Source organism: Schistocerca piceifrons, chromosome 3, assembly GCF_021461385.2.
Source record: "Schistocerca piceifrons isolate TAMUIC-IGC-003096 chromosome 3, iqSchPice1.1, whole genome shotgun sequence".
In the NCBI taxonomy this organism is placed as follows: Eukaryota; Metazoa; Arthropoda; class Insecta; order Orthoptera; family Acrididae; genus Schistocerca; species Schistocerca piceifrons.
In genome coordinates this window covers 522,794,502-522,813,860 of record NC_060140.1, presented here as the reverse complement: position 1 = coordinate 522,813,860, position 19,359 = coordinate 522,794,502, and the positions used below count along the sequence as shown (strand labels likewise).

Here is a 19,359-nt window from a genome sequence, read left to right as displayed (position 1 = left end):
GGGCACTCTGATTGGAAGAAATTAGCATATGAAGTGTCAGTTATCAAGTAATTTCAATCAGACTATAGCAATAGTTATCAGCTACACTAAGGTTACGGTAAGATAACACCCCTCTCATCTTTCTCATCATCTCTCTAACTTACAATTGTCATATCAGAGAACAGGATGCTCTGCTCCTGTAATATGTGAAGTACAACTGGAGTACAATGCTGCTCTGTTTTGTCAGACGCACCATAATATTGAACCCTTTTAGTTGTTACATCTCCATGTCATGACAACCACTCCCGTCACTTAACAAGATGCCATAAAAGTATCTTGTATGTATTAAAACACTCTTTAAAATTAACATGATAATGGAATCCTACATGGGGAAAGAAGCGGCACAATGTAAAATGATCTGTGAGATTTAACACAATGCACAAAACAATATTTAATACTACAGTTGATTTTTTGAAGTAATGTGCCTCGTAGTATGTCTGTACACACATACAAGGTCTGCACACTAATGAGCAGGTATAGAGAATAAAGCCACTTAGCAAAGGTACAAAACTTAAAGTGATAGAGCTAGTGAATTTTACAACCAGAAAGTTAAATAAAATTTGATTATTAGTTGGTGATAGAGATGGAAAATTTTAAACATCCATGAGGAGAGGCTGATGCAGAAAGGAAATAACAGACTATAGTTTCTAACATGCAGATATATGAGGAGCTTCAAAAAGTAATTTACACATTACTATGGCAGGTCAAGTAAATTTTATTGAACGCTGCATTACACTTAAAATTGACACCAATACATTACACTATTTTCAAATATAGTTGCCAAATCTCTGTAAACAACAGTCAAACTTCATATCAATTGTTCAATTTCTCGCCAATAAAAGTTGGTTCTTGGTCACAGAGTCATTCAAGACCCACTGTGTGAATATTTTTGTTACAGTAAACTCTCTTCCCCCACAAATGTTACTGCACCTTGTCAAAAACATAAAAATCATATGTGCAAGATCTGGATTTTCTGATCGGCACCATCCACATCTCTGCAGGCTCGGTCAAATTGTTAGAACCATTTCACTATGGCCGCACATAACATTGCTTTTGGTCCATATATCGCTAGAATTTCACAGTGAACCTGTGTACAATTTAGATGTTTCGCCCACGACAACTGTACAAAGCAGCTCAACTTTGGATGATATTTCCAGTTGCCATGCCATTTTATTTCCATTTTGTGATGCGCCTATTATCCGTAACACAGCAGAACTGTCTCTGAAGGAAATGTGGAACATGTACTCTCTCTTCTGACAATGCGCCACTCTAGTTGCACAAGGGTCTTAATGTGGGATGACGTACGTAACTTTGTTTCTGAAGTCTCTATGTAACTAGCATATGAACTGAAATGGATGACAAATCTGTAAATAAATTAATCATGTTTGCGTAAGTTGGTAAGTAAAAACCTGAAGGTCTAGCACAAATGTCTGTAGAAAGTCATGCACAAAGAAATGATAGAAGCACAATTAAGTCATTTACATAATTGTGAGAATAAGGAACAACTCCATCAAATCAATAGCAAACTCACGGCTGCACAAGGAGTGTGCAAGCAGGTGCCAGAGGAGTAACACCTCGTTAAAAAGCCTTGGATCACAAGGCCTGGGTGACAGAACCTTGCAAGGGCCCCTAACCAGGGATACGGAGAAGACTCCAATGGCAGCTGCAATGGAAATAAGTCCTTTGGCATTACACGGCTAGTAAATGAGACATTCTCTCCCTTGAAGTTAATAAAGAGAGAATATGCTGCCTTGTAGGTGATGGAATTCATTCTACAAAGGTTAAGGGAAGAAAACCCTGATCAAAAATCACTTTTCTCCGGGAGAGGTTGAACACTGGGCTGACAACGCTCTGTAAAAAAATCTGTTGCCAAACTTTAACAAAGGAAACTTGGATTGGTTAATCAATATGGGCTTGGCATGGAAAAGATTGATGGGAAGGAACAAATAAATTGTGGGAGAAATTTAAAGTGTAAGCTGGATTCATGTATAGGAATCTAAAGATGGATTGAGATATCTATGTATTGCCCGACAACCTGGAGAGTGCTGATGGATCAAACAACAAAACTGCAAGAAGTAAGGCAGAGTGGAAGTGGGATCCTAGAAAAGAGAAAAGGTAATCTATTTTACAGATGCAGAGAGAGAAAGCAAGAGTTTTGCACAGGGTCCATGGTCTAGTATCAACTAAAACATTTGGTTACTAGGTTTGCTCCTGTTGGCCCTAGATTATGAATGCTCAGGATAAAGCAGATATTCTTTATTTTATCTATAAATTAATCTGTACATTCGGCAAGCAGTAAAGGAAACAAAAGAAAAATTTGGAGTAGGAATTAAAATCCATGGAAAAGAAATAAAAACTTTGAGATCTGCCGATGAGACTGTAATTCTATCAGAGACAGCAAAGGACCTGGAAGAGCAGTTGAACGGAATTGACAGTGTCTTGAAAGGAGGATGTACGACGAACATCAACAGAAGCAAAACGAGGATAATAGAATGAAGTCGAATTACATCAGGTGATGCTGAGGGAATTAGATTAGGAAATGAGACACTTAAAGTAGTAAAGGAGTTTTGCTACTTGGGGAGCAAAATAACTGATTATGGTCGGGGTAGAGAGGGTATAAAATGTAGACTGGCAATGGCAAGGAAAGCGTTTCTTGAAGAAGAGAAATTTGTTAACATTGAGTATAGGTTTAAATGTCAGGAAGTCTTTTCTGAAAGTATTTGTATGGAGTGCAGCCATGTTTGCAAGTGAAACATGGTCCACAAAAGAGTTTAGACAAGAAGAGAATAGAAGCTTTTGAAATGTGGTACTACAGAAGGATGCTCAAGATTAGACGGAGGAGGTACTGAATAGAATTGGGAAGATGAGGAATTTGTGGCACACCTTGACTAGAAGAAGGGACCAGTTGGTAGGGCATGTTCTGAGGCATCAAGGGATCACCGATTTAGTATTGGACAGCAGCGTAGAGGGTAAAAATCGTAGAGGGAGACCAAGAGATGAATACATGAAGCAGATTCAAAACGATGTAGGTTGCAGTAGGTACTTCAAGATTGCAGAGGATAGAGAGCTGCATCAAACCAGTTCCTGGACTGAAGACAACAACAACAACAACAACAACAACAACAACAATTAACATCCCTGCACCAACAGAAGAATGCAAGGAAGAAGAGGTTCTTTGAACCTCTGGACAGAACATGCTATGACCATCCAGGACACGACATTAAAATAATAGCTGGTGGCCTAAATTCTCAATCTGGGAAAGAACAGATCTTTAGACCAACAACTGGACTTCACACAAACATATCATAAGCAATGATAATGGAATGAGACATATATGCAGCATCTAGAAATACGGTGGTAGATTGAACATATACGAAAGAACATGAACGGCGTCAGATGGAAATGTAGTAAATCAAACTGACCATTTGCTGAGAGATGCAAGGCACAAATCAGATCTATTTGATGTGAGGAAACTTAAAGGCCCAAATACAGATTCAGATTATTTTCTGGCCTGGGCAAGAGTGAGGGCTAGGATGAACAATGCAGTACAAGGAACACGGCTTAGTGTGGTGCCTAAATATAATATAAAAGCCTTAGAATCAGCTGAAATTAGAGAACAGTACCAGTAGAAGTTAACAAAGATACTCAAAAATACTGATGAATGTAGCAACATTGAATACCACTGTGAAATAAAAGATGCAATGGCGACAGCAAATGCAACACTAGAAAGCGAAATAAGGCATACAAGATCTCCATTGTTTGACGCTCAATGAAAAATAGTAAAGGGAGAAACAAACGAGACATATAAAAGAGCACTACAATCGCAGTGTACAGGAAGGATGGTGGAAGATTATGAACAAAAAGGCTTGAAAAGAGGGCCTACCAAATAAGGAAGAGTGTGGAAGAAAGCAAACACTGAAGAACTGAAGCTTTAAAAAAGGCTTGATAAAAGATGAAATAAGAAAAATTTGAAGTGGGGTGAAAGAGATATGTGAAAGATAATGCTGACACTTTCACAATCTGCTCAGCCTCAGAATAATAGCATCACGAGAGATAACTAATGTACACAGAGAAAATGACTCTTGATACTACACCTCCACTACCCCTAAAAGAAACATGAAATGCCATGAAGAAACTGAAAAGAGAAACAAGGCAGCAGGAATAGACCATATCTCGGCAGAGCTGCTTAAGCAAGGAAATAGTGAATCGGAACAGATTGTTTTTAAAACTGCTACTTTAGTCTGGGAAGAGGAGAAAATGACCTAGCAATGGAAAGAAGAAATAATATGCCCCGTATACAAGAAGGGAGATCAGTTAGAATGTGATACATATGGATGTACCACATTCCTTAACTTATTGTATAAAGTATTCTCTAATGTACTGTTTGACCATCTTCTTCCAACAATTTACAGAGAGACGGGGGGCATATCAATGTGGATTTTTCCCAAAAAAGCAAACTGTAGATCAGATCTATACTCTACGGAAAATCTGAGGGAAGGCGATCAAATTTGGTACTGGCATGCTTCACCTCTTTACAGACTTCAAAGTAGCATATGATAGTATTGTTGCGATCCACATGCTGGTATCGCACTGTGATCAGGAAATCGAGCATAGAGAGTGTGAGTTATCCAGTGCACACCTGGAGTCATCAGCAGTAAAGCAGCATTTATAATAACAATTATTTATTTATTGTGTGGAGAGTACAAAGGTATAAGTGACTTTAGAGCTGCAGTCAGCAGCCAGGCATAAGCGCAAGTACTGAGAAGGAGTGTTGATGCCTAGTGAGTCGTGACATTGCTGACAAATCAATATTAGAACTGTATGCTGTGCTTGTGGTGGTGATGGAGCAAGGAAAATGCTGCCCACCCAGAAGTTCCATGGTAACCCACTACAGCTTCCACCTCAGTGCTCTCAAAGACAGCCCGTCATGCGCCTATTTGGAGACTACTGACTATGATTCAAGATGTTGGATTTCATGAAAACTAGATGCTGGTTAACCACCATGGATTGATCAAGGCTGCAGCAGATAATCACACGATGGCTATGAGCCTGCACAGACAATGCTCGCATGGTTGGTGTGAAGGTGGCAGCTTGCAGATCACCCACAAGGACCCAGTAGTGGAGGAGTGCTGGCCACTCACCGGTCTTCTCATCTGCAATGGCTCAGTAGGCAGTCTGGCATACCACAGCCGTGGTATGCATCAGGTTGTCTGCCTCTCGGTGTTGAAGTCGGTTAGCAAGTATCAGGCTGGCCATCATCGATCACCTTGTCGTGGTTTCACTGAAACTCAACAGACTGTCTTTCTTTCCGGTTCTAGAGACATGGACTGAATGACAGCATGACAGAATGTGTCCTTGAACTCTGGATGCCCCTCTATTTGAAGGGCCAAGTCTGCAACTATGACGCAGTGGTTCTGAGCGTATTTGCTCTTATTTATTAGATCCATCAGTACTCCTTGCCTTGCTGTAGTAATTCAATAATAATTCTGGGTTTCTGAGCACAGTTCTTTTCTGTCAATGTGTGATTTTGTAATAGTACTCAGGAGGTGTAATTAGATAGTGTTACCTCACAATGTCTTGTTAAGAAGCACAGCAGCACTTGCTGTGTCCAATGGTAGTGAGCATATAGATTATATTTAGAACTAGAACGCATGACGTGTGTGTTCTGATCCAGCAGCAGTTTAAAGTAGTTATGACTGTGGCTACAAGGTGTCAGCATCGTATACACGAAATTTCTAAACAGTCTAAATAAGTATTTTGAAGCCGAAATTTTATTTTTTGTGACTATTTTTATTAATTATTTCTGATTAAATATGTTTAGTTATTGATGTGAATGAAGGTGTGAATGCAAAATAATATAATAAATGAATGTCATTAGATCTACTGAGTATATGCTAGTGTGAGAACTGTGGTTGTACAGAGAGAGTGAATCATACTCTCAGGGGAAATTTGGAAATTGAAAACAGCCTGTTTATGGGACTAGGGAAACAAATATTTTACAATAATTCTATTATTCAGAGGGTGAGTTCTTTTGGTAACTGTGGATTTTTTAAATTTGTTAATTAAAAAAATTGTTCATAAAAGCTATTAGCTTGTGATTAGTCAAACATAAAAGATGTTGGATTGCAGGATTTAATAGTAATATCGGACTGGCTATGATGCAAGTCAGTCAGTCAGAAGAAAGTAAGTTCACGCATATTTTGTGGACTGAGAGAATTCTTTTCTGAAGTGTAAGGAGCTCAGCAATCATCATGTTCAGATGCATACATTAGAAGCTCTGAATAAATGCAATAATTATGAGTAAACCTTAACCACTGAATGCCACAAAGTGAATGCGAACGTGTGACTAAGACGAACAAGCAAAATTCAATTTTTTATGCATAAACTACAATTTTTGAACTAACTAAAGTCAACATGGCATTTGTGCAAGTCAAGAATATGAAACAAATGTCCAAAGGGATCAAGTTGCATAATATTTGACTGAACATTTTGTCAAAGACTGCTCATTTTGTAATCTTTTTGGTCACTGGTTCACTTAGATACCATAAGCTTGCTACTATGAGTGACCAATTGCTTTTGAGTGTCGACACTGTAACTTAAGACAAGCACTGGCTCGGCAGAGTTTCTGTATCACACGAGTAACAATATATTGAAGTTTTCACTCACAAACTATATTGCTTAACACAGGGCCGGCCAGAAATTCTGCACACGTGCGGTGCTCTTGCACATGTGCAACTTCCGGGTCACAGCGTGCACGCCGCAGCCGTCAGCATTCATGGGGTGCATGTTTCTACGCACAGATGTCGCACCTGTGCTACACAAAGTGTGTTATCGACACCTCGTATGTATATCACAACCTGGGCTGTATCTGTAAGATCTGTTGCTTCATCGAGCGCAACAGAGAAAGCAACAAAGTATTTAGCCTTATTTATTAGCTGCCTGTGCAGATCGCCGGCCATAGCACTGATACGTCTTGTCACTGTTTGTTTGGATAGACTGATTTCTTGAAACCTGCTAACATTCGTGGCACACACAAGTTCTGCAGCATCAATCAGACACCCTTTCACAAACTCCCCTTCGGAAAAGGGTTTCCCAGATTGTGCAATTCTTAATGCAATTTTAAAACTTGCTCGCAGTGAAGATTTAGTGTGGTTGTCATTCTGGGAAATTGAAAAAAGTACATTGTACAGCGTACAGTAAAACAGACATAAATGTAACACAAGAAACTAAGAGTTCAATAAGTATGTTACTTTGACGTACAGTAAAATCGAGTTGATGTGTCTCATCCATTTTCTTAATGACATTTAATTTTGCTTGCCTTTCTTCACTGTTGAGTACACTACACTCGTCTTTGTGATATGTATTGTAATGTCTTTCAATTGAAAACTTACGCTGGCCGCCTATTTTTTGGCGGCACAGCAAACACTGTGAGTTTTCACCAACAGCTACAAAAAAGAATTGCAGTTCCCAGTAATTTTTAAACGATTGAGAACATAGATCTCCCGTCCTTTGCTTTTTCACAGTACTTGCCATTTCTCAGTACTTCTCTGTTAAGATTACGGTCACCAGGGGTAAACGAGACTGGATATGTTGCGCTCTTGCTTGCACCCATTCATTTAGGACACATGTCTAATAACAGATGTCGCTGTTGCTCGCTGTCGCACACGTGCGCACATATGCAGCACTTCCACACATCTGCACACTGTGCAGTGTTTGGCCGGCCCTGGCTTAACAGCTCTGCTAACCTTGTACCAGAAAACATTTTATGCAACCTGCAGGTGTGTGTAGTGCAGCTAGTTTCCGCTATATCTTTCTCTAGCCGAAGAACATTATTCATTCTCTAACAGGTCAGATGTGTGGACTGAACTGCTGAAGATTGTATCACCGAAAGATGAGTGGACATTTTCTGTAGGACGAACAACAAACCACGCCATTGCATGTTATCCATTGCATTCAGCAATTCAAAAGCTGTAGTAGCTCGAAACTGCTACTGGGAACAGTTTTGAAAGAGGACAATGCAGCACAGTGAGCGAGGGACAGAATAATACAAGTGAAAAAGTGAAAAAGGAGATCAAATGCAATGATGACTGCGTATTTAGATGGGAAATGGATAGCAAACATCAAGATGACAGAGGATGCAGGATATAATTGGACAAGATAGTGTCAGACGCAGTTAGCAGGCGGCACAAGAGAGTGGCACTGTAGGCAATGGACAAAATGGACGGGGGCCCTGGATCTGGCGTAGCTGAGAGATGAGATCTGACCCACTGGGATGACATACCACGACTACAGCAGAATACTGGAGATAAGTGTATTTTATTTATTGCTTGCTTGTACTACGAAACTTGGAAGGATGGAAGAGAATGACAGTTCCGTAAATGTGAAAGAGGGGAATGAGATTCTGTCTAATGTGAGTGCCAGTCAAATAAGCAATCCTGAACAAAGACAAACAGTGATTTATTAAATAATGAAGTTCCAGTTGATGATGTACCTCAGTTATCTACAACTGTGGGGACAGAACTGGAACAAAATGTTCAAAAAATGCATCTCTTGGTGATAGCTTAAATTTCAACACCAAGAGGTTGAATGATTTTAGTGATTTTAACCTGTCTAATGATAGTCAATTGAACATAACTGAACACGAAACAGTGAAAGCAGATATCAAATTTGGTATGTTGCCTGTAAAGCTAATAGAACAGGAAACTGTATTGGGGTAAATAATGCAGAAAGTATGCAGTATTCAAGTTTAACACGAAGAAAAATTTCACTGAAGTAAATACAGAACAGACTGATAATCTTGGTAATAAAACGTACAAACAGTCTTGTGAGCATACTAGTAGTATTACTGGTTCAGCTGGTGAGCTTAAGAAATTTAAATCTGAAATTAATGTAAAGCTGGAAAACCAGGCTGTTGAATTAAAGAAAATGTGGGAGAAAGATTTGCAGTTGCTTGACACAAAGGTGGACGAATGAATTTCTGAAGTTGAGAAAAACTGTAAGAAAATGTCAGAGAATGTTAGACATCAGTTAAAAAAGTGACAATTGTAAGCAAACAAAGAGTAGATCAAGTTAAAGAGGATGAATATAAAAAGGAGGAGAAAGCTGCTGCTGTAGAATTTGTTTACAAAAATGATCACAAAACTTTGGACAGTAAAATTAATACTGGAAGTGCAAACTGTTTAAAATCTGTGAGGGCTGTGTCTGATTGTGTGGAAGTGATAGAAACTAAATTGCTTGAGCATGATAGCAAGTTGACTATAGTGGAGCATAGCATTAGAACAGGCACTAAACGGTGTCGGATATAATTTGGTGACGGAATCCTCTGAAGTGGTCCATATTACAGTTTTTACATTTTGACCCATCTGGAAGTATGCATCCGAAAGGATTTTGGACTGATCGCAAAATATTGGTTTTGTGGCGTCGATAGTTACGATGCCACAACGTAGGTGCACGCTCTCGCAAGTTGGCATTACAAGAGAAGACTAACTACGCTGACCACAGTGCTCTCTGGCTGACGCTGTGAAGCTCAGTGAGTGGTATCTTGATTTCTCCCCACTTCATCAAAAGCAGACGGCCTGGATATATTGGTTCTACTACTGAGTGGGCTAGCTTACTATTGAGACTTTGTATTAGTTAAGTTCAGTTAAAGCTTGGACAGCAATGAGTATTTGTTAGCTTTGAGATTATACAGAACACTCATCCTAACTCCACAGGATTAGATATTCACTACAGCTTCACAGCTACGTGCTCATCCTAGCCAAAGTTATAAATGTATTTGATATTTACTTGTGTTTTTGACTCTATTAAAAAGTGTTAAAGTTACATGCAGTACCGAAGTGCTTCACCTCTCCCGCTCCTACTAACTTCCTTCACTCTCAGCCTACATTACAGAAGCAGTTCACAGGAGCAGACCCACACACCGCCTCTCCAGGTGGGATACAAAAGGTTTTATTATGTCAAAATTCTTGGGTGCAGCTGGGATATGGAGTGTTACTGCTACTGAGCAGTATGATATGTTAGAAAAATTTAAGAAAGCCTTTTTTAAAGTAGTTTTGGGGTAAACAAAAACAGAGAGAGTTGCAAAATTGTATCTGGGCAGGTGAGAAGTTTAATCCCAGAAACGAAAGTGTAAAGAGGTTTGCATCGAAGTGGGTTACTAATTTGTCTGACAAATAAGTTTGAACCTGAAAAAATTATTATGGGTTTAGACAGGAAGTTGCCTATGAATTGGCATAACAAAATTATCGCTGCTCCCGGGTATGACATAAACAAGTTAATTAATTACTTGGAAAGGGTCAAGAAATTATTATAGGAAAAAGAGCTGGAAAATAGGAACTTAAGGCTCTAGAGAAATGTAGAAGGTCACGGAGTCTAATAATAGGACACAGATAGACCTCCCTCTTGCAGAAGTAACTGAAAGTTATACATGCTAAATACATTAGCAAAAATGAAATTTTAACCAATTCTCACCTTTGCTGTGACAATGTCCCCAGGAGCAGGTACAATACTCTGATCATTAATACTTCGAACTTCTATAATGGTCGACTGTAAAGAGAAAAAGCACATAAATTTAACATTTCACACCTGCCAACAGTCAAAATCTTTCAACAGATGTTAGAAAGCATGTAAAGCGAACTCTTTTTTTAAAAATGGGCAGTGCTGGTATTATTGGACTGCAAGATAATGTACTCCGTGAGGCTAGGAAAAATTAAGATATATCCCTTAGTTAATGCAATGCACAGCGTGAGATGGCCAGGCCAGAACGTTTCTGCATGGTGGGCTACTACTTCCTGATACAACAAGAACTGCACAATGATGCTGAGATGGATACTTCATGATGTCACCAAGCTGATCAACTAGAGGTGCGAAAGCAGCAACACAGCCAAAAGACAGAGCCATCACAGTTTTGGCGGCCCAGTGGCTTCACATCTTGAGTCATGGACTTATCGTGGCTTATATGACCAGAACCGGTGCATTAGCAAAACAAGTACACCCCAAGCCAGTATAAAGAACCCTCATTTTTAGTCAAGTTATTGGAGCTTACAGGGCACCAGTCCTGAGAAGGAATCTACATCCATCCATGAGCCTATCAGTCTATGAATCTACTTGGATCCAGCAGTCATCCTTCTTGGAGTCTGTCGCAGCTAGCTGTGCCACTGCTGATAGTGCCAAGTCTGATGCTGTGACTTACTTCTCTCCAACCAGCAAATCATCCGGTGGATTCACTTCAGCTGCTACTGCCTCCCACCCTGGATGTCTCTAGCTCCATTGGAGGATATGCAACTGCTTGTCCACCATCACCTGCATGGGCAAACTTCTTGCTGCCTGCCTCTGCTCAGGACAAACTCTGCTGTTGGGAGCTGCCACTTCTGCACAAAGTCACTAGCATGATCGTTCTCCCTTGGTTGTCCTCGATTGGGGCTGCTAATGGCCTCTATAGATGCAGCTGAGGCAGAGTTCCTGTTATGCTGGATCAGTGGCCTTGCACTGTGGCATCTGTTGCCGCCACACACTGATTGTGGTGTCTTCCTAGACTAAGTGCATGCTGTTTACACCCCATGGGTGCTTGCCTCCCAGTGTGACACAATGGATGTACTTTCAGTAATAAATGGTTTTTAACTGCTGTTCCTGTGATATCTCATCAGCTGTTTAACAGGCACCTAGTCACCACTGCACTAGTTCCATCACACACCACAGTAATCAGTCAACCTGGTCATTACAAATGTTATCAGAGCAGTTGCTGATTGATGTCTGCAGCTGGGTCCAGGACTGCAACTTCACACGCAGTATACAGTTCATAAATGGGTGTTTTGGTGAGTCAGTTTTTATTTTTGTGGCCTTTTGTACATTTTTGTTCATGGTCATGGTGAATAGACAGGACATACAAAGGATAATGAAAGTGCAATCATGTTGGACTATAATCTGATTTAAAGTTTGTTGTTGTTTTACATGTATCTCTATCTGACTGTTTGCAGTAAGTGTCCTCTTTTGGTGTTGTATTGCTAGACAGATGTTGCACACATGCAGGCAATGATGATGCAGTGGACAGCTGAAATTCTGTCAAAAGGGTTTGCTGTGTTGTTGGAGAAGAATGAAGCATTGCAAAGGCAGGTGGGCAGACACTCGTAAAGGCAAATAATAAGCACAGACAAGCTGAGATAGTGGAAACAGAAGATCTAGTCAGTGTACCTCTTCGTTTAATGGATCATATTGCAGCTGATCTTGTGGTTCCTTCTTTGGGTAAGCCAACAAAGGAAACATTGGTGTTTATTAGTAACTTTGGAGCTGCCACTAAGCTGCAAAATTGGTCAGATGAGCTTTCATAAGGTCAATTTGTAACTGGTTGGCAACAAAAAGACATATACCATGTACCATAAAGGATGAATCTGAAGGACTGGGCTGCCACCATTATAGTTGCTACACAGCTTCAGCTTCAGGACGTTGACATTGCGAGCTGAGGGCAGGATAAGAGGAGTGTTATTTCCTCAGACATAAAGTGCTATTTGTGTAAGGGCCATACTTAGAAGCAATGCTGTCAAACACAATAACATGAATGTGAAGAAGTGTGGAATCAAGAACAAGAAGTGAAATGGGCAGCAACACCAAAGCATTTGTTAAATGCCAATGACAATTCCTACAACATCAGACAGTGACACAGAATGCTGCAAAAGCATATGCAAAGGAAAAGTCCTGCTTAGTGGGCACGGTAAACAGAACAGAGCATTTTTGGTGGACACAGGGGCTTGTGTCTGGATCCCCTAGGTATGAAGAGACTGAAGTCCCCACAGTGTAAGTTACACGCAGCAAGGGATAATGATGTGGCATCAATGGGATTGACATCTCTGTGAGGGGTACTGAATGGTCCTAGGGCATCACACAAAAGGTGATCTTTCACAGTATACCACTGGACTTTGTCAGAAATTGTTCCATCTGGGAATGACAGCTGCAAATGTTGCTTTAGGACAAAGTTCACCAGTCATGAAGGTGGTACCAAATAAACTGCAGACACATGCATTAAAGCTCACTTGCACAATAAGGTACTGAAAGGTACAAGAAAGTTACTTTGGATAAGTGTGGGTACTGTCCTTGTGAAGTGATGTGTGTTATAGAGCCATTGGAAAGAAATGGTGAACTGGATACTTCGCACTGTTTTGTGAGTACAGTCTGGCACATGTGCAGGAAACAGGTGATGATTATATGGGTCTGGCGGCTGTGAATAGTTTGGGCTCTGAGGACATGAATCTGCCAAAGGATTTACTGATAGCCAACTTGGGACATCCTAGATGAGGATGAACTGGATGGGTCAAGTAAAGACCTTCACCACAAGCAAAGGAAGGAGAAGTCAGTTACGGAAGCTTCGTTAGTATGATTTGTGGATCTGTTCAATCCTGGTGGATCATTACCAGCAACACGAGTGATGCAACACTGTATACTGACGTAATAATAACCCTCCAGTCTGCAGGAAGATGTAAAGAATACCTAAGCACCTACAACCTATAATGGAAGAATTCATCAATCAGGAGCTGACTGATGGCATCACTGAAGAGCATTTTAGTCCGTGTGTTGGGCACTGAATCTGAATGAAACACATAAACCCACCAAGAAATACAGCAATGCTGACAGCTTGAGTGGAAAGATTGGGGTCGTGCAAGCGCTTGGCAGGAGCCCCGCAGAGAGGCAAGAAGTGCAGACTGCTGACATGGACTGCCTGGTATTTAGAAGACAGTCGCACTTTGCTCGCACAAGGAGCTATTGTGTAGAATGATAAAGTGTGGACCACACATTGTGGTACCTGCAGCTTTGATAGATGAGGTTTTATGGGAAGCACATAACACGTCATGGAGGGTGATGGAAACTGATCTTTGAGTAGTCAATAAACACATGTGGAGGATGAGGAGGCAGGACGTCGGGCACTATGCAAGGAATTCTACAGCATGCGCACAACGTGCGTTCAGTCGTTAACGTGTTCCATTGCAAAGATTACCACAGGCATCCAAGCCATTTGAAATGATGTGGATGACATTCTGGGTCTATTCGACTTGACACTGACTGGTAACTGTCACGTGCAAGACCACCACAGCTCATTTTTCACATTATATTTGGACTGTTGCAAACCCAAATCAACAGGAAATATGGCAGCACAGGCATTGGTAAACAATTTGATACTGAAATTTGGCAGTCCCGATCCAATCTGTACAGATCAAGGCATTAATTTTATGACTGATCTGTTTAAGCCACTATGTCGTCTACTGTGCATTCAGAAGCTGAAAAATCCATAAACATAAAGCATCTGATGACATAAACTGTCAAATAGCTGCCACACTATTACCAAGAAAAGTTTCATCATTGCCCCAGGGTGCCATATGATCGCGAAACCCACCTAGATGTAAGCAAAAATGTAATTTATGAAAATGACATTACAGATCATAAGTAAGGCATAAATAAGATTCACTATGCACTTGAAAACGGCTCTGTAAGCTGAAACAGGCAAGCTTGTTGTGCAGAAATCTCTAAAGACTACAATGCAGTTATTGGAACGGACATATAAAATGTCATATTCCGACTTAGTTCATGCTGCAGGCCCTACTGACACACACACGTACGTGCGTGCACGCGCACACGCACAAAATCATAACTTCTGTTTGTTTGTTATATTTATATGTGGTATTTACATTCAATATACTATACCTTGTCTTTCTTAACAATGTTGACAAATCCAGCCAGTGCGGAGTAAATATAACCATGTCTCTCATAAGTTCCACAGCCGGAGATATGCCCTTTATCAGCCAGGCAGAGCCGCTGACCTCGAAAGTTTGGGAAAAAAATATTAAAAACTAACAGTTAAATAATAAAAAAGCAATCTCAGAGAGAAATACAGATAACAACTATGTTGGTTGGTTTAAAAGGGGGAAAGGGACCAAACTGCTTGGTCATTGGTCCCTTGCTCCAGGATAAGAAGAAAGTAAACGAGACATAGAGCACAAAACCAGAGAAGGAAATACTACAAGAACAACAGAAAAGCAACAAACACTACAAAGAAAAAAAAAAGAGGACAAGAAAATCACATAGAGTCGGAAGAAAGAGGTAGAAGAGATTAAAACAAGAAAGCAGATCACCATGGTTGGCTGACCACAAGAATAAAAAGGAGATGCCAGCCACTCTGCCACACATTAAACCCTCCACCCTAAAAGCACTATGGTGGAGGACACAGAGGGACAAAAGCACTATGGTGGAGGACACAGAGGGACAAAGGACATGCGCGAAAACTTAGATCAAATGATAAAACCCACCCTCACAAATAAAACGTAAAACTAAAGTTGCTGTTGAGGCACTGTCGCCCAACACTGAAGGTAGGGTGCTGGGAAAGTTAAAAGTCCACCGCAGAGCGGCTAAAAGGGGGCAGTCCAGCAAGAGGTAGATGACCGTCATTTGTGAACCATAGCGACACTGAGATAGGTCCTCACAGGAGCAGTACGAAATGCAGAAGTCATCTGCATACAGAAAAGGTGAGACCGACGGTCCTACAGCTGCTGCTAGACCATTAATAGCCACTAAAAATAGACACACACTCAATATGGAGCATGCAGAATGCCATTCTCCTGAATACGGAGGGGGGGGGGGGGGGGGGGGGGGGCCTATGGGAGGTGCCAACTTGGACAAGGGAAGTATGGAGCGACAGGAAGCTTTGGATAAAAATCGGGAGCAGGCCCCAGAGACCCCACTCATACAATGTGGCAAGGATATTATGACCCCAGGTCGTGTTGTATGCTTTACGTAAGTCAAAAAAGACGGCAACCAGGTGCTGACGTCTGGAAAAGGCTGTTCGGATGGCAGACTCGCGGGACACAAAATTGTTCAGTGGTAAAGTGACCCTGGCCGAAGCTGCCCAGACATGGAGCCAGTAGGCTACGTGATTCCAGGACCCAACCCAACCACCGACACACCATATGTTCCAGCAGCTTACAAAGAACATTGGTGAGGCTGATGGGCCAATAGCTATCCACATAAAGCAGGTATTTACCGGGTTTGAGCACTAGAATGACGGTGCTCTCCCACCATTGTGATGGAAAGATGCCATCACACCAGATCCGGTTGAAGACGACGAGGAGATGTCACTTGTAGTCGGACAAAAAATGTTTAATCATCTGACTGTGGATCCGATCCAGCCCAGGAGCTGCGTCGGGGCAATGTGCAAGGGTGCTGAGGAGCTCCCACTCTGTAAATGGGGTGTTATAGGATTCACTGTGGCGTGTAGTGAATGAGAGGACTTTCCTTTCCATCTGCTGTTTGTGGGTGCAAAAGGCATGGGGTAGTTCTCCGACACACAGGCTCGAGCATAGTGCTCAGCAAAGTGTTCAGCAATCGCATTTGCATCGGCATAAAACACGCCACTGATGTTAACACCAGGGACACCTGTTGGGGTCTGGTACTCAAAACAACATCTGATCTTCGTTCAGACTTGGGAAGGTGACGTATGGCACCCAATGGTCGACACGTACCTCTCCCAACACTCCTGTTTACGTCGTTTTATAAGCTGGGCAACACGGGCACAGAGCCACTTAAAGGCTATTAGGTACTCAGAGGAAGGGTGCCGTTTATGTCACTGAAGAGCTTGCCGATGCTCTTTAATTGCCTCAATGACTTCCAGCTACCACCAAGGGACTGCCTTTTGCCGGGGGCACCATGAAGAACGAGGGATCGCGTTTTCTGCTGCAGAAACGATCGATGCAGTGACCTGCTCAACCACAACATCGATGGCATCATGTGGAGGAGATTCAATGGTGACAGCAGAGGTGAAGGCTTCCCAGTCTGCCTTGTGGAAAGCCCATCTGGGTAGGCGTCCATGGGCATGACGCCGGGTTAGTGACAGGAAGATGGGGACGTGGTCACTACCACACTGGTCATCATGCACTCTCCAATAGACAGATGGGAGAAGTTCTGGGCTGCCTCTGCAATGGCTGAGTAAGTGCCCTGAGCCACACTGAAATGTGTGGGGGCCCCAGTATTGAAGAGGCAGAGCTCAAGTTGAGACAGGAAAGTTTTGACATCTCTACCTCGGCCAGTATGCACACACCCCATAAAGGGTTGTGTGCATTAAAATCTCCCAAAAGTAGGAAAGGTTTAGGGAGTTGATGAATCAGTGCAGCCAATGCGTTCTGGGGTACGGCACCATCTGGAGGAAGATATATGTGGCAGACAGTTTTTTCCTGTGTTGTCCTTATCCTGACAGCGTCTCTCAAAAATGTTAATGTTAGAACCCTTAATTGGAAAAGTAGGTTACAGAATTTAAAGAGGGAAATGGGTAGGTTAAAGACGGCTATAGTTGGAATTATTGAAGTATGACGGCGCGAAGAACAGTATTTCTTGTCAGGTGCAAACACGGTTATCAACACAAAATCAAACACAGTCTGCAAGAGTATCTCTAATAATAAGAAAACAGGAATGCAGGTGAACCACTATAAATGTTATGGAATGATCACACAGGCTCAGTCATAGCTAAGACAGCTGGTAGACTTTGGTTTATTGGTAGACTACTGGGGAAGTGCAATCATCAATCTACAAAGGAGATTGTCCTCAATTCAGTCATGTGATCTGTTCTGGAATATTTCTCAAGTGTGTGAGACCTGTACCAAATAGGACTAACAGGGGATATTGAATGTGTACAGACAAGGGCACCACAAATGGTCAAAGGTTTGTTTGATCTGTGGGAGAGTGTTGCAGAGATACTGAAGATAGGTGCAAACTATCCCGAGAAAGTCTACTAACAAAGTTTCAAGAACCAGCTTTAAATGATGACACTATGAATATACTACGGCCCCCTACATATTCCTCACATAGGGTCATGAGGGTACAATTAAAATAATTACAGCATACACAGAGCCAATCAAACAATCATTTAAAAGACAACACAAACAGCTAATAAGCGTACAGAAAACACAAACACACACACACACACACACACACACACACACACACACACACACACACAAAGATAAAATGTAAACAAAATTTGAATATGGTGCCTAACTCTCTGGTAACAAATGAACACTGGCTGGGCTGGGATACACAACAAACCACAATCACACTGTATTCTGGTGAAGTGAAAAGTGTTTTACAACATCATTTGTGGAAAACACATGCCATATTTACATGTGCATCACGACCCCTCATCATGATGCGGAGAAAAAAGGGCTTATCACACGAAAAACGTAAGTAAAAACGAATATAGGTGTGAAATATCGCGACAAACTAAATTACATTCTAGATGATAGGTTAACTCCCAGCAAAATTTATCATCAACATTGTTTGATTGCAGATGACAAGCTACTTGTAGTAAATAATATACAAGTGATCTGGAAAAATCATGCACACCAAGTGTAAAGGTATTAACAAAAAGAAACTATTGTTTGAACTAAACATCCACACAATTTTGTAATAATTTAATAAAAATGTTCACATTACAGAATAAATAAAACGGAAACCCACTGATGATGGCACAGTGGTGCTGAAACATGTTTGGGTACTGAGAAAAAAATGGTGTTTTGCATATCTGGTAGACCTTACATCCTACAATTTTAACTGCAATTATGGTCAACACAAGGAGCTGCAAATCTAAATGATGAAAATCATTCTTCCACATTCTACACATGAATGGCACAGGAAGAAATCCTAACTAATGGGGCGTATCCTATGCCATGCACTGCATGGGGGTTTGCAGAGTATATATGTAGATAGATATGGTGAACACATTAATGTAACTAACACAGACAAAATCGAAAATAAAACACTGACAGAGTGTAAAATGGCAAAGCAGGATTGGCTAGAACAGAAATGCAAAACTTTACAAGCACATATTACTACAGAAACAATGATGCCACATAAAGACAAATTAAAATCCTTGCAGTACTAAGCAAAGGAAAGGCAGAAAGGCAGAAGAGGTATACAGGACTCTACCAAGGAAACGAACTTGAAGACAATATAGTGAAAAGGCATGAGGAAGTACATGAAAATGAGGTGGTGGATATGACATTCCAAGAAGAACTGAACAGAGTACTGAAAGCCCTAAGTAAAAACAATGCCCCTACAGTAGACGACATTCACCCAGAATAATTAGGATCCTTGGGAGAGAAAGCCATGACAAAACCATTCCACCTAAAAAGTGAAATGCTGTGCCAAAATGATGTACACATTCTTTTGTTGAGTTACAACATAACATATAAAACTGAACGTTAATTGCATATGGAAATTGGTTTGAGTTTGTAATATAGTTCTTAGTATTTAGTATTTCCCTTGTTTCTCTCTTTTTTTTTAAACATATTA

The 19,359-nt window shown here is 41.1% G+C and overlaps 1 protein-coding gene across 1 annotated transcript in view; it reads right to left on the bottom strand.

Annotated features, from left to right (window-relative positions):
* LOC124788480 (exosome complex component CSL4) overlaps window positions 1-19,359 on the bottom strand; it is a 75,345-nt gene that overhangs the window by 17,911 nt on the left and 38,075 nt on the right. The window contains exons 2-3 of the mRNA XM_047255751.1: window positions 14,728-14,843; window positions 10,510-10,584 (exon numbers count right to left, since the gene is read on the bottom strand). Coding sequence (XP_047111707.1) covers window positions 10,510-10,584; window positions 14,728-14,843 — 191 coding nt within the window. The remainder of the gene's footprint in view (window positions 1-10,509; window positions 10,585-14,727; window positions 14,844-19,359) is intronic.